Below are 18,111 nucleotides of genomic sequence, written 5' to 3'. Positions count from 1 at the left end.
TCGATCTCATTTGCACAACGATGCTTTACTAATTCAACATTATGGATCGTGCTCAGTGGCACAGCGTAAAGTACTGTTCCAGCATCGCTGTGGATATGTATTGAACGACCATCTTTTATGACGACAAACTGAAGCTGTGGTCTGCGTGTAATCAATGATCCCACAAATTAGCAATGGCACCCCGATTACATATGCTTGAATAGCGATTAAACACACGCACTGAAACACACATACATTTATTCAGAGAGATGAAGAGAGGAGAAAAGCGAAACTAAGAGAGGCATGGAGAGGGATATAGTGAGGGACAGAACAAGAAAGAGAGAGAGAGAGAGAGAGAGAGAGAGAGAGAGAGAGAGAGAGAGAGAGAGAGAGAGAGAGAGAGAGAGAGAGAGAGAGAGAGAGGAGAAGAGATGAGAAGAGAGGAACGGGTAGAAGGAGAGAGCAGAGAGCATTTGGCCAGGTCGGGGTAGCCAGTGGATGAAATCCATTCTAATTTGGCCGTCAGACCAGCAAGGCGAGAGACAACGTGACCACGGGAACGACTACACAAAGAAACCAGGAGGATAGGTCGAGGAGGACGAGAGTGGGAGAAATGTACTATGAGGAGAGGCAGAGAGACAGAGAAATAGACAGGAGAGGATGTGTGAGGGAATGAGAGAAAAGTGGGCGAAGGAAATATATATTCTCATATCCTAAGGTATTTGAAAACAATCCTTTCATGTCACAAGTGAGCAGGGAATGTCAATGTTCTGGCTGGAAAGACTGTGAAAGAGGGAGTAGAGGGAAGGGGAGGAGGAAGGAGTGAACTAGGGGTATAAGGAGGACAGATATGTTTAGTAAGAGGCCAAAGCAGAGTGAGAGGCTGGTGTGGAAAAGTGGATTTCAAGGTCACCTGTACAGAGAGGAGAGAGAGAGAGAGAGAGAGAGAGAGAGAGAGAGAGAGAGAGAGAGAGAGAGAGAGAGAGAGAGAGAGAGAGAGAGAGAGAGAGAGAGAGAGAGAGAGAGAGAGAGAGAGAGAGAGAGAGAGAGATGGCGACATGAAAAGGGGTTTGTGTGTGTTCTGTGTGTGTGTGTGTGTGTCTACGTGTGTGTGTGTGTGTGTGTGTGTGTGTGTGTGTGTGTGTGTGTGTGTGTGTGTGTGTGGGTGTGTGTGTGTGTGTGTGTGTGTGTGTGTGTGTGCATGGTTGCAGGGAACAAGATTTCACATCCAGATCTCCCACCAGGATCCATTGCACACAGAGAAACACACGCACACACACACACAAAGAAAAAAAACACACACAGACACACACACACACACACACACACACACACACACACAACAGAGCATGAGATCATAGCATGTGGAGGACTTTCAAAGTTCACACATACAAACACACAAACAACACATGCCTTTTCCTCTCGTCTCTCTCTCTCTCTCTCTCTCTCTCTCTCTCTCTCTCTCTCTCTCTCTCTCTCTCTCTCTCTCTCTCTCTCTCTCTCTCTCTCTCTCTCTCTCTCTCTCTCTCTGCTCTCTCTCTCCTCTCTCTCTCTCTCTCTCTCTCTCTCTCTCTCTCTCTCTCTCTGTTTGATGCATGCAGCCTCCAGGTCGCACGACCCACTGGATCAAAGCTGCCCAGCCACAGCCGTGACATGAAGCGAAAAAACACACACATGCATGCACGCTTACACACACACGCACACACACTCCACACCCCCCCCACCCCCCCCCCCTACACACACACACACACACAAACAACAGTACCTATCTGAGACACACACACACACACAAACACCCAGACCACTGTCTCCTGCTGTGCTTCATCACACACACAGCATCTTGCTAACCATAGCGCGAAGAAAATAGTTGAAAAACAACATCCCATTCGGGGCGGATCAGTGGCTCGTCCCACCAGCGCGCTAACCGTGTAGCCAATGTGCTATGCTGCATGTCCCTCCCTTTCTCTATGTCAACACACTTATCCGTTGGTCTGCAAAAAAAAGCCTCTCCCATTTGTATACAGAAATAGAATCCGATGTGTGTTAACATTAACATGTTTAATAAAAGCAGGCAGGATAGTCTAGTGGTTAAGGCATTTAATAATAATAATAATAATAATAATAATCATTTAATTGATATAGCGCTTTTCAAGTCCCCAAAGCGCTTCACATTGAAGGGGTAGACCCCACTAACCATTTGATTTGCAAATCCCCTTCATTCCCCAACATTCTGGCCTACCTGTAAGCATCCTGATGCAAGTTTACCCCCCTAACCCCTCCCTGCTCCTCCATGAAAGGTATCTGATTTCACTCCATATAACATGTACATGTTATTATCTCGATCTTGTATGCTTTACACAGTCCTTTCACTCAACGGATCCTAGGGAAAGATCAATCATCTCAATGTTTGTGTATAGATTGATTCAACTTGAATTTAGAAAATACATATTGATAGACTTGCCAGACGCCGTGACACTGAGCTGCACTCAAAATAAAATGTAAATCAAATAAAAAGGTTGCAAAGCGTTTTTCTCTACTCTTCAAAGTCTCCCTCATATTCCTGGAATCTTTGAGGAACGTTCTCTGGCATTAGTCACTGGCTTCTGGCTGTGCGGTGAGATTGAGAAGAGGTGCATGCTGGGATGAGGGTTCAGGTGTGCTGACCCCCAGGCTAGCTGTACTGCCCTACAAGATGGCAGCACGGATTCACCAAGGGGAGGCAGACGCCCGGGGAGGTTGACAAGGGGCTTTTAGGCAATTAGAGTGCAGGCTGAGATAAAGAAATGGAGAGAAACGGACTGAATGCAATCATGGCTTGTGCAAAAAAAAAACTATTGATTTGATCACCTATAATTTGATAATTAAAAAGTATAGATTGACCCACATTCTCTCGGCATCCTTTCTTCCATATAATTTATCTTCATAACTATCTCCTTTAACTAAATCAATAAAATCGAACTGAAAGAGTGTACATTCTGCCACACTGACTTCCTGTTCCATGTGGTTTTTATGTTCTCATTTTATATTCGCTTCATTTTCCCTCTTCACAGTTAATTCCAAGGGGATCAGTACTTCTGTTTAACAACATCTTGATAACGCTAATCTGAGACTCATCTGGAGCCACAAACACACACATACACACACACACACCTGCGTACAAACACACACACACACACACACACACACACAACACACACATACACACACACACACACACACACAAACAAACACCCATACACACACACACACACACACACACACACACACACACACACCACACACACACACACACACACACACACACACACACACACAACCACGCACAAACACACAAACACACTTGCTTCTGCGCCAGTATAAACATTGCAGAAAACCTGCACATGCTATTTCATCCCCGGTCCCCACATTGCAGTCAAACCGCCACACACTTCTGCCCGGTCCCCAAATTGCAGTCAAACCTCCACACACTTCTGCCCGGTCCCCACATTTGCAGTGAACCCAGTTGCTCCATACAAAACTCTTCCATCTTTGTCTCTACCTTATGCCGCTTTTCCACCGCACATGTAGCTCGACTCGACACGACACGACTCGACACGGTAGCAGCACGGGTGCTTTTCCACCGCAAATAGTACCTCCTGGACGTGGGCGGGGTCGGCTGCGCGAAAGGGCCGTGACGTATTTGTGTACGCGAGAAGTGGAAACATGTTGGCTGCGGCGCTGCTATGGATGTTACCAGCATGTCGCTCTCGTGACTTCGTCACACTCTCTGGCCAATCAGTCGCCGGCCGTCTGCCGACGTCACCTTTTAGCATCGGCTCAGCTCGCTTGGAACCTAGAGCGAGTAGGTACTAGAAAAAGCAGCCACTTCAGGTACCAGATACCATGGTACCGCGGTGGAAACGCAAAAAATGCGAGCTGAGTCGAGTCGTGTCGAGTCGTGTCGAGCTGGTACCATGCAGTGGAAAAGCGGCATTAGACACATTTCATCGGCGGATCTGATTTTGTCTTTCCCTTTTTTTTTTCGACTGTCTGCAGTCTAGATCAAGACTCAATCGTGGTGGAGGCCAGAGGGGGAGCTAAACTCCATCATAGGGAGGTTTGATTCCCGCCGGGGGATGTTTCCGATCACAACCCAAATCACGGAAGTGTAATTGTACTGCGGTGGGCATAATGAAGTCAGAGATAGGGGGCGATTACTTTGTGATCCATTAAAAGTAATGGCCAGTAAGTACTTGCTAACCGACTCAATCAGCCTCAGTTTATGGGGACACCCGTGGTGCTGCACTCCCCCGTCCTCGAAGAACTCATTAAGGTTCACCAGGACGTGATGGTGGTGGGGGGGGGGGGGGAGGCTGGCCCACAGCTTGTTAGGCGCCTGACTTAGGACGCCGATCAGCAGTGCTTTCTATGAGGTAGTCGAGTTGAGACTGTGGTTGATTCTGTGGATGTGTGTTAGGGATCTGGCACGAGTCACTTCTGTAAGGATGTGTCATTTAGGAGACACTTCTATCCAAAGTGACCTCACACTCAATTTAGATATATAGATAATTAATGCTAGCGTAGGTAATTTATTTTAGAATATTTATCTTAGATGTTTTTTGCATTAAAGTTATCCCTGGCAGGTTTGCAATAAGCCAACCACGACATTCAGCTCGAATGAAATAAGTGGATGGCTTCGGATGTCTATTTACATTAACATTCAGGGCATTTAGCAATTGCTTTCATACAAAGCAACATACAATAAGTATATTTGTCAGAAGAAAGAGTAACAACAATATATCGCTGTCGAAACCGGAGTTTCCACAAGGTCAGGCATTAATGCTAACGCTAATGAGCTAGTTAGCTTTTTCGGGGATTCAATTGGATACTTTCAAAATCTAGCTTACTCTGGTTTGTTTCCCCAAATGTGCTTAACTAGCTCTACGTATCAGGAAGTTGTTGGCATCTTGACAAAGGAGGCCTAAAGGAAAACCGTTGGCATTGGTGCATAACCCTGTCAATTTTCAGAACTGGTACATAATGACCAAGCTAGCGTTTACTACATTCAAACGGTAGACTTCAAAAGGGGTAATGGGCTCCACGCTCCTTTAAACGTATTACATTTAATGTGAACGTTACAAACTTTATACGTTCACAGGTTAAGAATACAAAGCTGACAAGAAACAACCAAAGCGACTCACATCCTTGAGGCAGCCCATGAAGTTGTTGCTGACGGGGGACCCAGGCAAGTCGGCCGTGTTGGGGCTCCCCCCGATGTAGAAGAAGTCATCGGAGCCCAGCATGGTGTAGTCCTCCTGGGTGTAGCCGGTGGTGGTCAGTATACCATCCACCGAAATGGTCACCTGGAATGGGTCAAATGAGCCCCCAAAAAAGAGATAGACCAAGAGACAGAGGGAGATAAAGGGACAGGAAGACGGATGGGAGAGCACCGGAAATATGGAACAATAGAAGGGAATAGAAGAGAGGAAGGAGAAGAGACAGGGAAGAGGTTGGATTAATAGTCAGCAAGAGGCGAGGGGAGCGTGTCCCGTGAATACCGCACCGTTGGTAGCTCAGCGAGAGAGTGTGTGTGTGGGTGTGTGAGTGTGTTTGTGTGTGTGTTTGGTGGGGGGGGGGGGGAGGGGGGCGTCTTAACTCCAGAGTGCAGTTGTTCAGGATTAAACTGTTAATAACAATGACTAGGTTGTGTTTTGGATTAAATATATACTCATACCTGTGCGAGTATCAATAACTAGGAATCATTTGTTTTAGACATTAGGGCAAAACGAAAGACAATTGGATATATATAGCAATGTAGGGAGGCCTACTATTGATATCATGACTAATAGAAGCTTCAATAAGATATACAACTTGCCTATTACACCTTGTGGTCACAACCTAGTTATTTGTGTGTCCTTTCCCAGCGGACGCCACCTGTCTGTACTGTGCATCGGTTCAGCAGCAGAGCGGTGCAGCAGAAAAAAATAAGAAGAAACACCTGGGGGGAAAATCGAAAGGGAGCCGCACCACCAGAAGCTGATGGCGTGCGACAGAGTGGGCCGCGGGCCGGTGCGCTGCGAGACGCCTGAACAGACGACTGACTCGGGTTCAGGCTGTACAGACACGCTGATCTCTGGCTGGGAGATAACAACCCTGTGAGAACTGCTCCTTACTATGAAATCAAACTGAAACTGAAACTGAGTTATCATTGGTTGTTAAATGTAACACAGTGGTAGTAAATCCATTATCGAGTAAGACAATAGCAATTTAACTGGAGTCGTAGCGTATTTATTAGTTTGATAATGTGCTACTATGCTTTTGAACCGTAAGCGGTAATCAGTTACCAAACAGCTAAGCTAAATGAATTTTGCAGTCTGCAACCTTTTTATAATCCAATTATTTTTTGCACAGCTTGACTATGATTTTTGGCGAAGTTCTCTCTGAAGTCTGTTTCAACAGCTGTTCAGCTGCTTGGCCTTCATCACACATATCTTTGAATTTTGTGGAAATGTGTTTTTTTTCTTTAATAAGACGCAGCACTAACAGCAAAGTAACTTTTTATTTCTGACTTATTCAATGTTAATATTATACGCTGGATGGAAAGTGCTAAAAGGGTTCAGCATTAACAGTAATGCTTGTTTGGTTCACAGTCTAAATAATGGCTTGACTTTTGGGCTATAATTCACCAGATGAGAGCATAGTGTCATAACTATGCCCACCTCACCTCTGACCTTTTGAAAGAGTAAGAACACAAACAACTGCACTCTGGAGAACTCCCACACTCTCCTCTTCCCCTTTCCCCAAATGTAATGTTCATGTTTGAAGTAGAATTGTTAACTTTTTATTGCGTTTAGTGGTTGGTTTTATCGTTTGTATTGTTTCCTTCTGTACTGTCCCTTGGTCAACAGGGCAACCCATTTTTATGTCTGCTGTCACAACTTGAGAAGGGGAGAAAGAGGGGCTTGTGTGGTTGTGTGTAGCATCGGTGCACCGCGCCTAGCGCACCGTGTGGCTAACTGTGTGGGCGTCTGTAGCGGTGTAGCGTAGCATCAGTTGTGACATTAGTTGTGGAAAGGTCGTTCATCCTCGTCTTGGACCGCCATCGCTAACTTTAGCCTCCGAAAGTGAGAAAGGAAGGGGGGTTATAAGGCATCAAAGAGAGAGGGGGGGAGGGTTGTGGTGTGCTGGCAAGGTCAACTTTGGCATGTCTTTCACAATAAAAGTTTCTTTTGGGGGAGGCAGAACTGTCCCGAAGCAACTCCGGCTCAAATGTAGACAGCTGAATCTGACACTAGGACCACAGTGTCCATGAGCGTTTTGTCCAAGCGTAGGCTAAGGGGACCAGGGTGTAGGCTGGATACAGGGGTCGTGGGCTTCTGTGGTCGGGGTAATGGGTGGTCTACTGTTTTTGATCGGCCTAGTGGTTGTTTTACATGTTCAGATACCATCGCCCCGTGATCAGCCTCATTAGCTCAGTGCTTTTATAATATCTGCATAAATGGTGTTTTTTTTTTAAGCCAAGTGCCAGACACCTGTTTGGATCCAGTGGAAAGGGAACACTTGAAATGTGCAATAGATAATAATGATAACTTACATGCTCTCATCTCCTGTGGGCCAAACTTTCTGGCCCTGCCTGGACTTCCCACAATGCAAAATCTTTGTTTACTCCTGTATGAATTTTACAATAATATCAGACAACCAATATAAAATAAGCACAGGAACATGGTACAAAAACCTCAAAATATCGGTGTCATCGCTCCAAGGCGTCTATGAATTATTCAACGCTTACAGTTGACTTCATCCTGACTACATGCAGCTCGCTTTATATTACACACGTTTTCATCACTGGCCATTGGTGAAGTGGGCTGATGACATCACAGGACGGGGGTTCACACACTGGCTGCCCATTGGCCCGTACTACCCGGAATGATAATATGTCAAAGAAATGTCCCCACATTGTTTGTTTCCACTGAAAATCCCACAACAATATATGACTCAAATGTTGCCAGTGTCAACATTCAATCTTCTGAAATTGTCTTGTTCAAGGACAGGCGTCATCTATTTAGCTAGAAATAATTTCAGAGGAACTAGCTGCGTTAAAGGAGTCAAATCAAATCCAACAAATGTCGGCTGTATTGCTTCAGTAATGTCCTACAGCCACCCGAGCTGTAACATTCACAGATTCTTTTCGCCGAATAGTACTTTTCCTCAATTCGACAAACGACAGGGAAATACTAAAATTTAGAGAAGAATAGCTCAATAAATCCACCACAAAGGATATGATAAAACGAAGTATAAAGGCTCATGAAATCTACATTAAGACGCCCCCATCCTCCTACTGTAGATTAATTTAACCTTAAGGCTATTGGAAGCACCATTTTCCAAGAAATGTATGAGTAGGCAAGTTTCTCAGAACTATGTATGATTATCATGCTCCACAATATGGTAAGAAGTTAATTCACTAACATTTTTCCGTGGCCTTCCATAGCAATACCCATTCAACTATGTTTCATGTGAGCCTAGAAAATGGTCTCTGTGAGGTATTTCACTGAAAGGATCCAGTAGGTGTTCCAGTGTGGTGTTGTGTGAGGGGTCTGGATCTGGGATCAGGCAGTGTAGTGTTGTGATCAGGGGGTATGGAGCTGTGATCAGAGGGTGGGTGCTTTCCAGCTGTGGACAAGCCAAGGGGAACCGGAACGGCTCTCTCCATGTTTGTGTGCATCCAGCTGTTTACAAGGGGAGTATAAAGTGCAGTTTCCTTCCCAGCAAGCATTTGGCTAGAAGCCCTCAAGTCCAACATATCTATCATTTGATAGCAGACTTTACTGTCAATATTTACTTAACAACTCAGGCTGACCACAGACAATTCAGGCTGGACTTTTTGTTTTGTATGGCATTCTGTTGGCCTAATTGTTTTGTCTTTATAACTTGATATGCAATGTGTAGCACTCATCCACTGTAATTTTATGAAGAGCACGGTCGTAATTTCAGAAGGTAATAGCAGCGGAAAAGCATATCACCTTTTTTAGTTGAAACTGGAGCCTTATGTTTTTGTGCAAAATATTATTACAGACCGTATCGTTAATGTGTCATGAAACAGTCAAAACAATGGCTGCATCTTAAATGGCGAAATATGAAAGCTCTAATAGATGATAATCATGTTGATTCTATTTTATAATTATCCTTAAATCCTCTTTTTTGGTTTCTGTTATCTCTGAACAAACATATCACGCTCCGTGCTTGCAGACCACGGGGATAAAGACGCTGCCACATGAATCCGCCTTTCTGGGTAGTGGTACCGTTCGAACACTGACGTATCGGCCGACCAGCGCTTTAGGGCTGTCCGTTATTGTTACTTATGCCCTGCCCTGACAGACGGCGTATCTCACCAAACTGACGTTCCTCGCTTCCTTCCATTGAGGGAATGGCCTGAGATAAACCCTCCATTAATAATTCATCACCTTTGGAGCGTATGGTGGCTTTGCACATGTGGATGAAGAATATGTCATTTTTTTGGTTAATGCTGCTTCTTAAATCTGGACAGCAAGATAGCAAATATAAAAGATAAGAGATAGATAGATAGATAGATAGATAGAACGTAAAGAATGTGCTTGTCAAGAGTACTTTCTTGGGCAGAGAATCCATCAATTATATAGCTAGCCAAGCATTTCAATTAGAGTGTAATTTAATGGAGCTAATTAGATACTAGATATGTTTTTTCATTAGAGCAGAACAGTGAATGAAAAACTGCAAGAAATTACACCTTATCCTGTAGTCCTGTTCAACGTTGAGATAAAATCTGAACTCATCTTACACAGAAACAACCTAAGCCATCAATAATGATGAACATCGTCCACATCAGAGATTCCTGCAGAAATACGTTTAAGAATCATACCCATCTATCGTCCTGTGGTGTTCCGTTACCGTTGGATACTAACCTTAACATTCCATCGTCAAACATGATATTATCTTCGGGACGGGTCAGTCATGTGGAATCCCTTATCGTGGTGAACACCGGTCACCGCGGTATATAACTACGTGTCAAAGGTTTCGTCAAACACTGAATAAATCAATTTCTAACGCAAAAGAGTCGCAGCATTGCATAGTTTTTTTTTTAACTTTCTAGAAATCTGGCAACAATAAACTGATATTGGAATATCACACCACAGTAACACCAACAAAGAAGAAATTAGAGCTTTCTTTGTATACATATTTAAATAGTGAAATTGTGAGTCTATCTGACAACGTACAATCTTCTCCGCTCGGCCATCAAAGTGGGTGTTGATACCCTCGTCAAGAAACGAGGCCATATTGTCAAGCAAAGATCTTTTTGTATCTTGAAAGTCAGTGATGGTGTCCTCTTATTTCCCTTGGTTAATTACAGTCGGGCTGCCTGTCGGAGAGAGGATCTTAATTTATTCATCGCTTCACACGGTTTTCAAGATACGGCTTTTCAGACTTGCAAATAATTACTCACCAACTAAACAGCCATCTTCCGGGAGAGACAATGGTTCATGTACAATTATTTGGAGTGAATTATCCCATTCAGTATGCAGATGAAGCTTTATAGTAAGAGGCTTATTAAATATGATTCCAATTATTCCTATTTTTTTACTGAAAGTGGAATATATCCATTTGGGCCACAGTGCAAGAGAGCAAGAGATTATTTTTCACACATTGTATTCAACAACAGGTGCCTGGCAGTTGGAACCAATGACCGAAGAACAGGTCAAACTGCAGAAAGATAATTTGTCTTCTGTTTTTGTTTGATTCCCAATCGTCTTCAGCCACAAAAAAAATCCACGAGCTTTGAGACTCAAGTTGTTTCCCTAGGTTAGTAAGAGGACGGAGGGTAGGGAAGGCAGGGTTGGTGGTTTGAAAGGGTCTGGGGCTAGGGTGGGCACTGTAGTAGAATCTTTGCCTCTGAGATCGAGGGAGGGGGCGGGAGAAGATAAGAGACCGTTTTTTTTTTGTTTCGACTGCATGGCGAGCAGAGAGTAGTAAGGGGGTTTGAAGGGGTCAACAAAATCGGTTAGTACTTTAGTAAGGGAGAGCCAGACACAAAAATGGTTGTTAGTACAGTTAGAACAAAGGATTCTGGTCGATTAGTTAGTTGGATTTAGTCAATTGAGAAGCATTGGTAGTGGAGGTGGAAGTAGTAGAGGATTCTTTAAAAGTCCTCTGCAATTTGATTTGCTCAAACCAGATCCAGACTCGGACTTGGATGTGTATGTTATTGTCATGTGACGACACGGTGTGTTGGGTTAAGTAGAAACTAAATGGATTCCAAACAAGCTAATGGAAGCACACACACACAAAGCCATGCACTTCAAATGAACCATGGATGTGGTATGGGGTGACAGTTTTGGTGGTGCACTACAACAAACAGGCTGGAAAACAGACATAGAAAAGCACAAAACAAAGACAATAGCATAGGATGCGGCAAACAGGAATCATTCACTGGACATTTAAAAACACAACACAAGAACAATGACAACAGTGCTAGCGTTAAGGCTGTAAATATATGGGCACAAGAATGCAACACAGGAAACTAACCAATCTATACACACATGCAAATGATTGACGCAAAAGCTGGATAATCACAGTTCAACTTTCAACGTTTTGAAAGGTTCTAGCCAATAAAAGCATGCGATATGGGTGGAGGATGGACACTGAGTGGATGATTTCAAATGGGGAGGAAAGGGGATAGGACTGATTCGAGGAATGGTCACAAATACAGATGGGATTCAATGAATATGAGAGGGTTTTTTAAAGAATTTGGAAACCTCAGTAGAGAGAGTAGAGTGTCTGTGTCAGTGTTCAGCATAATATTTTACTTTTTTTTATTATTATTATTTTTTGGGACACCATCTTGGACCACATCACTCTTTATAGTCCAAGATGGGGTTGTATGCATCACTTGAATATTAGTGATTTTAATGTTTTCATACATTTATAATCTCTTCAGATTTAGATCAAATATGCTTTGTTTAACAATGACATGAAACACTTTCTCACATCTGAAATGTTTCCTTGTTAATAATATATAGGAAGGATAGATTGAGGTCGGTATTTATTTTTTCGTAAAAGGGGAAAAACAAAAACCAATAAACGATAAAAAGTTAAATAAAATAAATAGTAAAAAATATAAAACACTGGCTGCGGCCATAATACTTATATTCTAATCATGTAGTTTATGGCCAAATAAAATGGTTAGGACTTATATATGTATGTATACATGCTGTTAAATATATATATATACATTCACATATATACTCGATGCATTTGGTATATCCATAACAATAAAATAAAAGGGGGAGGGGTTCATGCAAAGGCCAGGGCCCATTGATTATTAGGTTTGGAGTTAATTGTTAGTGTTAATGAGGGTACCGTTATGCACACAGCCTATTGAACTGGCAATAAATTTGCTTTACAGAAATAAAAAAAGCAACAGTTCCGTACTGGTCAGTTCAGTGACAGGAAGTAAGAATAAGCTTCAGTATTAGTAAAGTAAAGTTAACAAAATAATGTTAATGTATTATTATGTTATTATTATATTAGTTATATTATACGCATGCATAAAAATACATAATATTATTTATATATGAGTCAACAAATAATACATATTAAGTTATAATATGTTTGTGGGCAGTCACATAAATTAGTAATGTACAAATTGGAGACCCCCTGCTGTAGAGAAAGCCAATCACTGACTTTCTGGGTATATTTCTGGGATATATTTCTTTATCTATCGCACGGAATTCCTATGAAAGACATGAACCTCATTCCTCAAAGTCACCTGTGAAGCGACTAAACCTACAGTGTCAACATTTTAAGGGATATGAACACATTTTCTTTCTTCCATTTTTACTTGCTGTCACTGAACTGCCACCGTCGTTGTATTCCTCTGATGTGATTTCCTATGTGTAAACGCTCCCATAACACAGTTCATCAAAAGAAAAGAATGGAAACTGGGGTAGAAGGGGATTAACAGGAGTAAAAATAGATATTTTTTTATACGTTGCATAATGCTCGATTTAAAAAAGAATGATATTTTTCTTTATATCTCAAAAAAAACATAGTCTCACATTTGGAAAGTGTCAAATAATAGAAAAATTGTCAAATTATAGAAAAATATAGTTACACAAATAAATAAAACACATTTATCAAAACTTGATCTTTGGAGAACACCTCTTCAGATGAAAGTAAAACAAACAAATAGTTTTTTGTTTCGGGGGATGTGGGAATTTGAATGGTGAAAGAAGCCAAACATATAAAGAGGACAAAGATAGGCAAGAGAAAGAGGTGAAGTATTCAGCTACCTTTTGATGGTTGACTTTGAACTAAAGCAAATAGAATCGGACGAGGAAACGGAAAATCTCCAGGGCAAACCAAAGTATAAGACAATTAGAATGATATCTACCATATAATGCAGTTTGTTTACCATAGCGTGTCCGATGCCTGCGTGCTACAGGGGGAGGAAAAAAGAAAAAAATGACAAACCGTAAACTCAACAAAACACACCTTATAGTCCCCAAAGAGAGTGGGAGGAAAAAGAGTGGGAAAAATTGTCGGTTTCTCTTAACAGGCGACAAGAGACCCAAGAAAAAAAAAAGCGTAAAAGTTAAATCATTAAATCGTTGAAACAAAAAGATAATTTCTCTTGTGTTCATCATCCCCAAAAAAGAACCGTTTGTGATTTTGCCTAATACAAAATTCCCAAAACGTCTTCAGAAACAAAGAAAAATTACCGGAACAATACATTTGTTAGTATGTTGCAAGTTTAGTAGAGAAAACAACACACATTCCGTGAATGAAGGTTAGTCATTTCAATTAAGTAAATAAAATAGGGATAAATAAATAAAACAAAAAGGGAGATAATCAAAGTTGAAGAGTCTGAAAGCTTGTTAGTAAAAGACACAAGGGTTAGCAAAACAACTTTCACATCCGGAAGGTAGGGGACGCCATTTTGTGAAGAGTAGGGTGTCGGTTTTAAGTAAGGAAGTGATGGGAAGGGGGGCTTTGGGAGAACCACAACAGTATTAGTAAGTGCTACTTCTGATTGGACGATGCAGCCTGAAGGGGTGGAGCCATTGTTAAACCAAAGGTTGTTCCTTCTGAGTAATTTCGAGTTAATCGATAAATTTGTAATTCTCTTTTCCACTACGCTAGTCCATGTGGGTTAGGTGGGTCATTCCACTAACGCAGTTTCGCACAGTGAACCTGTTGAGAAATGGGTTAGAATTGCTGGACAATAAATACAACATTGGTTGTGTGAATATCCTGAAATAGATATCAGAAACATTGAGGTTACATTGTGTCTCGCATGTTATCTTCAAGCTCATAAGTGTCTGAGGAAATCCAGGCTGAAATGTCGGGTGTTGTGTTTGGTTGTAGCTGAGTCCCAGGGCGGGCGCTGATCACTATTATATCCCCAAATATGGTCAAAGACATATCACGGGAACATTAGAGTTACATTTTTGTAAAGCCTAATAAATGGATTCCTAAAGATTTGGGAGGTCTTGAATCAGTCCTGATATGTTTGACTGGTGATTCGACAAATCGTATGACCTTGAGAGACCATGCAACATAAATCATTTTTGGTGTCAAGTGATGTGAGATCCAAAGTCAGGAATCGACCAATCCTGAGTCACCCCTAAAAAAAGAAAAGGAATTCATATTTTGGTTTAATCAAGTCAAAAATCAAATAAAAAATATAACATAATATGAAATGAAGCGTTTTTATGGAGGGTTTATGGATGTTTCTATATGCTAAGTGACTTCACCAATATGGCGCGTTAGGAACACGGCACGATGTAAAGTACTTCATTATGTACTGAACTTCATCTTGTCGTGATTTCAGTGAAAGGACTCCCATTTGTTCTCATTTGAAGACTTAATGAAACGAAGAGAGTTTCCGCTCACCGCGCTCTTAGTGGAACACAATGGAAATTTGCAGACAAGTTAGCACTGCATGAATTAGGTTTAAAAGTGTTTCAACCTAATCCATTTATGTGCATTTGACTGCATTTGGACAGGTGTCAAAAATGTGGTTGGGTGCGTGATACATTAATCTGTCACTATTTTTGTGTGTGTGAGTGTCTGCGAGTGCGTGCGTGTGTGTGTGTGTGTGTGTGTGTGCATGTGTTTGTGAGTTAGATCTAAAGTGGAACATCAAATATTCCCTCAACCAGCATATATTTTTTGAATAGACACGCAACCACAAGCAAAAACAGACACACATAACTAAACAACTACGCACGCACCTGCACAGACACACACACACACACACACACACACACACACACACACACACACACACACACCGACACACACACATGCACACGCACACACACAGCCTGGAGCCCTCCCAACCCCTGCTCAGTAATTTAGCCGCTTATAAGACGACGGAGGCAGCAGCCGGCCTGTTTACTGATGGGGGGCCGTGCCCGGGGCCCGTAAACAACCAGGGGCCCCGGACAAATAAACGTATGTTGCCTTGTCATCACACGGCCCTCAGGAGGGGAGGGTATGACCACACTCATGAATTATGAATGGGAGATAAGTGTGTAGTGGATATAATTGCGTGTGTGTGCATGTGTGCGTGTGTGTGTGTGTGTGTGTGTGTGTGTGTGTGTGTGTGTGTGTGTGTGTGTGTGTGTGTGTGTGTGTGTGTGTGTGTGTGTGTGTGTGTGTGTGTGTGTTTGCAGGGTAAATATTGGTGTGTGTGAGCACCTGCATCAAGATATACTAAAGAAGGCTAGCACCAGAGGCTGGCGTTGCGCGGGCTAACAGCAATAGCAAGATGGACAGAAGTGACCATCTTAGGTGGCCTGGTTTGTGCGTGTATGTATTTTTGTTTATGTCTGTGTGTTTGTGCATGTGTGAGTGTTCAAATGTTCTCCGTGCACAGAGTAAACGGTGCTCTGATCAATTATGAATCTTTACACACACACACACACACACACACACACACACACACACACACACACACACACACAAACACTGTGGTCATTGCTGAATGATGGCAAATATGCTAGTTAAATATTGAGCTGTGTTGAACAATCAATGATTCTAACACACACACACACACACACACACACACACACACACACACACACTCTTCCCTGGATGACCATAACTGAGGAAAATACGAGAGAGTTTGTTCATTTCTACAAAAATTTGATTATTATAATGTTTGGTTATTTACAATTGAGCGAGATTGCAAAGCACATTTTCTCCCTAAAACTCTTCATCCATTTAAATTCACCTGCGAGAGCTGAATACTAATAAGTGAGACTGCTGCTCAATCTGTCAGGTGCTGGCAGATCATCATTCGTTCTAGGGGGCAGATATTTTCGTTGAATACCTCAGACTCTAAACAGAAAATCATTGGTCGATGCAGAACCGGATCCTAAACATAGTTTTGGCTCAAGCGGCAGGCCACTACAGCAACACCACGGTCAAGTAGTTAAATCAACAAGCTAAATCAAGAGATGACAACATTCAACAGCCAGCTCAATTTTTACTTCAAAACTTTTCCCTGATACTAGTATCGAATTGCAAAAGGACTGCTAAGTGTATTTCTGTGCTTGTTCGCAAAAAACGTTTGATGTCAATACGCGGTTATCTGGTTGGAGTATTTCTCTGTTAGTGTATGCCCTTGCACTGTTCATATGCAAACACAAACACACACACACACACACACACACACACACACACACACACACACACACACACACACACACACACACACACACACACACACACACACACACACACACACTGCGAGATAAAGCAACACAGACAAGACACTTTCGGGCCGACCGGCACGGAGCTCCATCATTCTGGAATTCACTCATGTGTCCCCCCCTCCCTAACCCCCCACCCTCACCTGGTCCAGGCACGTCTGGGCTCCCAGTAATAGAGAATGGCAGTCAGGCTTCGGGTGCAAATATAAATGTCACTGCGATTATGCCAGGGAGGGGGCTTCCTGCAAACAAACAATTTGTTTCATTGTGTGTGTTTGTATGTACGTGTGTGTTTCTGTGTGTGTGTAGCATTTGACATGAATCCACTACAATATACACCTTCATAGTTCCCGTGCCTCTCTCTTTCCCACCCTTTCTCCCTACTCTCTCTCTCCATTTTTCCTTCCATTTCTCTCTCATCTTTCTATCCTCTTCCTCCACCTCCATTCCATCGCTTATATTCCCAGCTCATCGGGCTCTTTTCTCTTCCTCCTACACACATCGCCCATCCTGAGGTTTTCTAACCGCTAGTCCTCTGTGTGGTTGACCTACATGGAATGACAGTACTACCCTGGCTCTCTCTGTCTCTCTCCCTCTCCCTCTCCCTCTTTCTCTGCCCCCCCCCCCCCGCTCGTCCATTGCTCTCTCACGCAGCAGGTAGAGGACGAGGTTCAGAGGAAGAGGAGAGGGAGGTGAGAGAGACGGGCAGAACGGGGGGCAGAGAGAGAGGAGAACAGAGAGAGATACATTCATTACAACAGTGAGAGGGGAGCGAAGATAAGAGGGACGGATAAAGAGAGATAGATCGCAACACAGAAGGAACAGGGAGGCAGAGAGCGAGCGAGAGAGAGGGGGGGGGGGGGTGGAGAGAGCAGAGTGCCTGTCAGCACGGATCTCACACAGGTCATGAATGATCATCTCTTCATCGTCCACTTCCCTTTCTATTCTCTTCCACACAGACGCCCCCCCCCCATCGCACAGCTCTGACCCACCTCAACCCCTTCGGCCACCGTAATTCCCCCCCCCCCCCCCCGCTCTATCCCTGCCGTACGACCACAACAAAGGAGAGGAGAAGAGGCGGAGGCAGTGCAGAGAGTGACTGTAGCCTGGGTACTGATTCCAGGTTGACCCCAGGACAACCCTCCTGTCTGGCACACTGGATCAAAGCGTCTGCTGCCCGGCGCTGGGAGCACTGTGCTGGGCTCAGCACTAAAGGAGCACGCCTCCCTCCCCTCAGCCATCCCCGTCCCGCGGCCCACCTCCTCCACCTCCTCCTCCTCCTCCTCCACTTGTTTCTCCGTCTTTCATCTCGCCGTCTCGTCCCACTCCCGTCCTCCCCCCTTATTTCTCCTTGGCTCCCCCCTCTTCCTACTCCTCTTCTGAGTAGGGGCTCCCCCTCTTC

The 18,111-nt window shown here is 43.3% G+C and overlaps 1 protein-coding gene across 1 annotated transcript in view; it reads right to left on the bottom strand.

Moving 5' to 3' along the window:
• The window catches only part of nrxn2b (neurexin 2b), a 186,073-nt gene that overhangs the window by 35,330 nt on the left and 132,632 nt on the right, over positions 1 to 18,111 (bottom strand). The window contains exons 7-8 of the mRNA XM_060035898.1: positions 13,403 to 13,426; positions 5,160 to 5,321 (exon numbers count right to left, since the gene is read on the bottom strand). Of these exons, the coding sequence (XP_059891881.1) occupies positions 5,160 to 5,321; positions 13,403 to 13,426 (186 nt within the window). The remainder of the gene's footprint in view (positions 1 to 5,159; positions 5,322 to 13,402; positions 13,427 to 18,111) is intronic.

The sequence above is a fragment of the Gadus macrocephalus genome, chromosome 17 (assembly GCF_031168955.1).
Source record: "Gadus macrocephalus chromosome 17, ASM3116895v1".
In the NCBI taxonomy this organism is placed as follows: Eukaryota; Metazoa; Chordata; class Actinopteri; order Gadiformes; family Gadidae; genus Gadus; species Gadus macrocephalus.
Note: the sequence above shows the minus strand (reverse complement) of the source record. Positions and strands in the feature narration are given on the sequence as shown.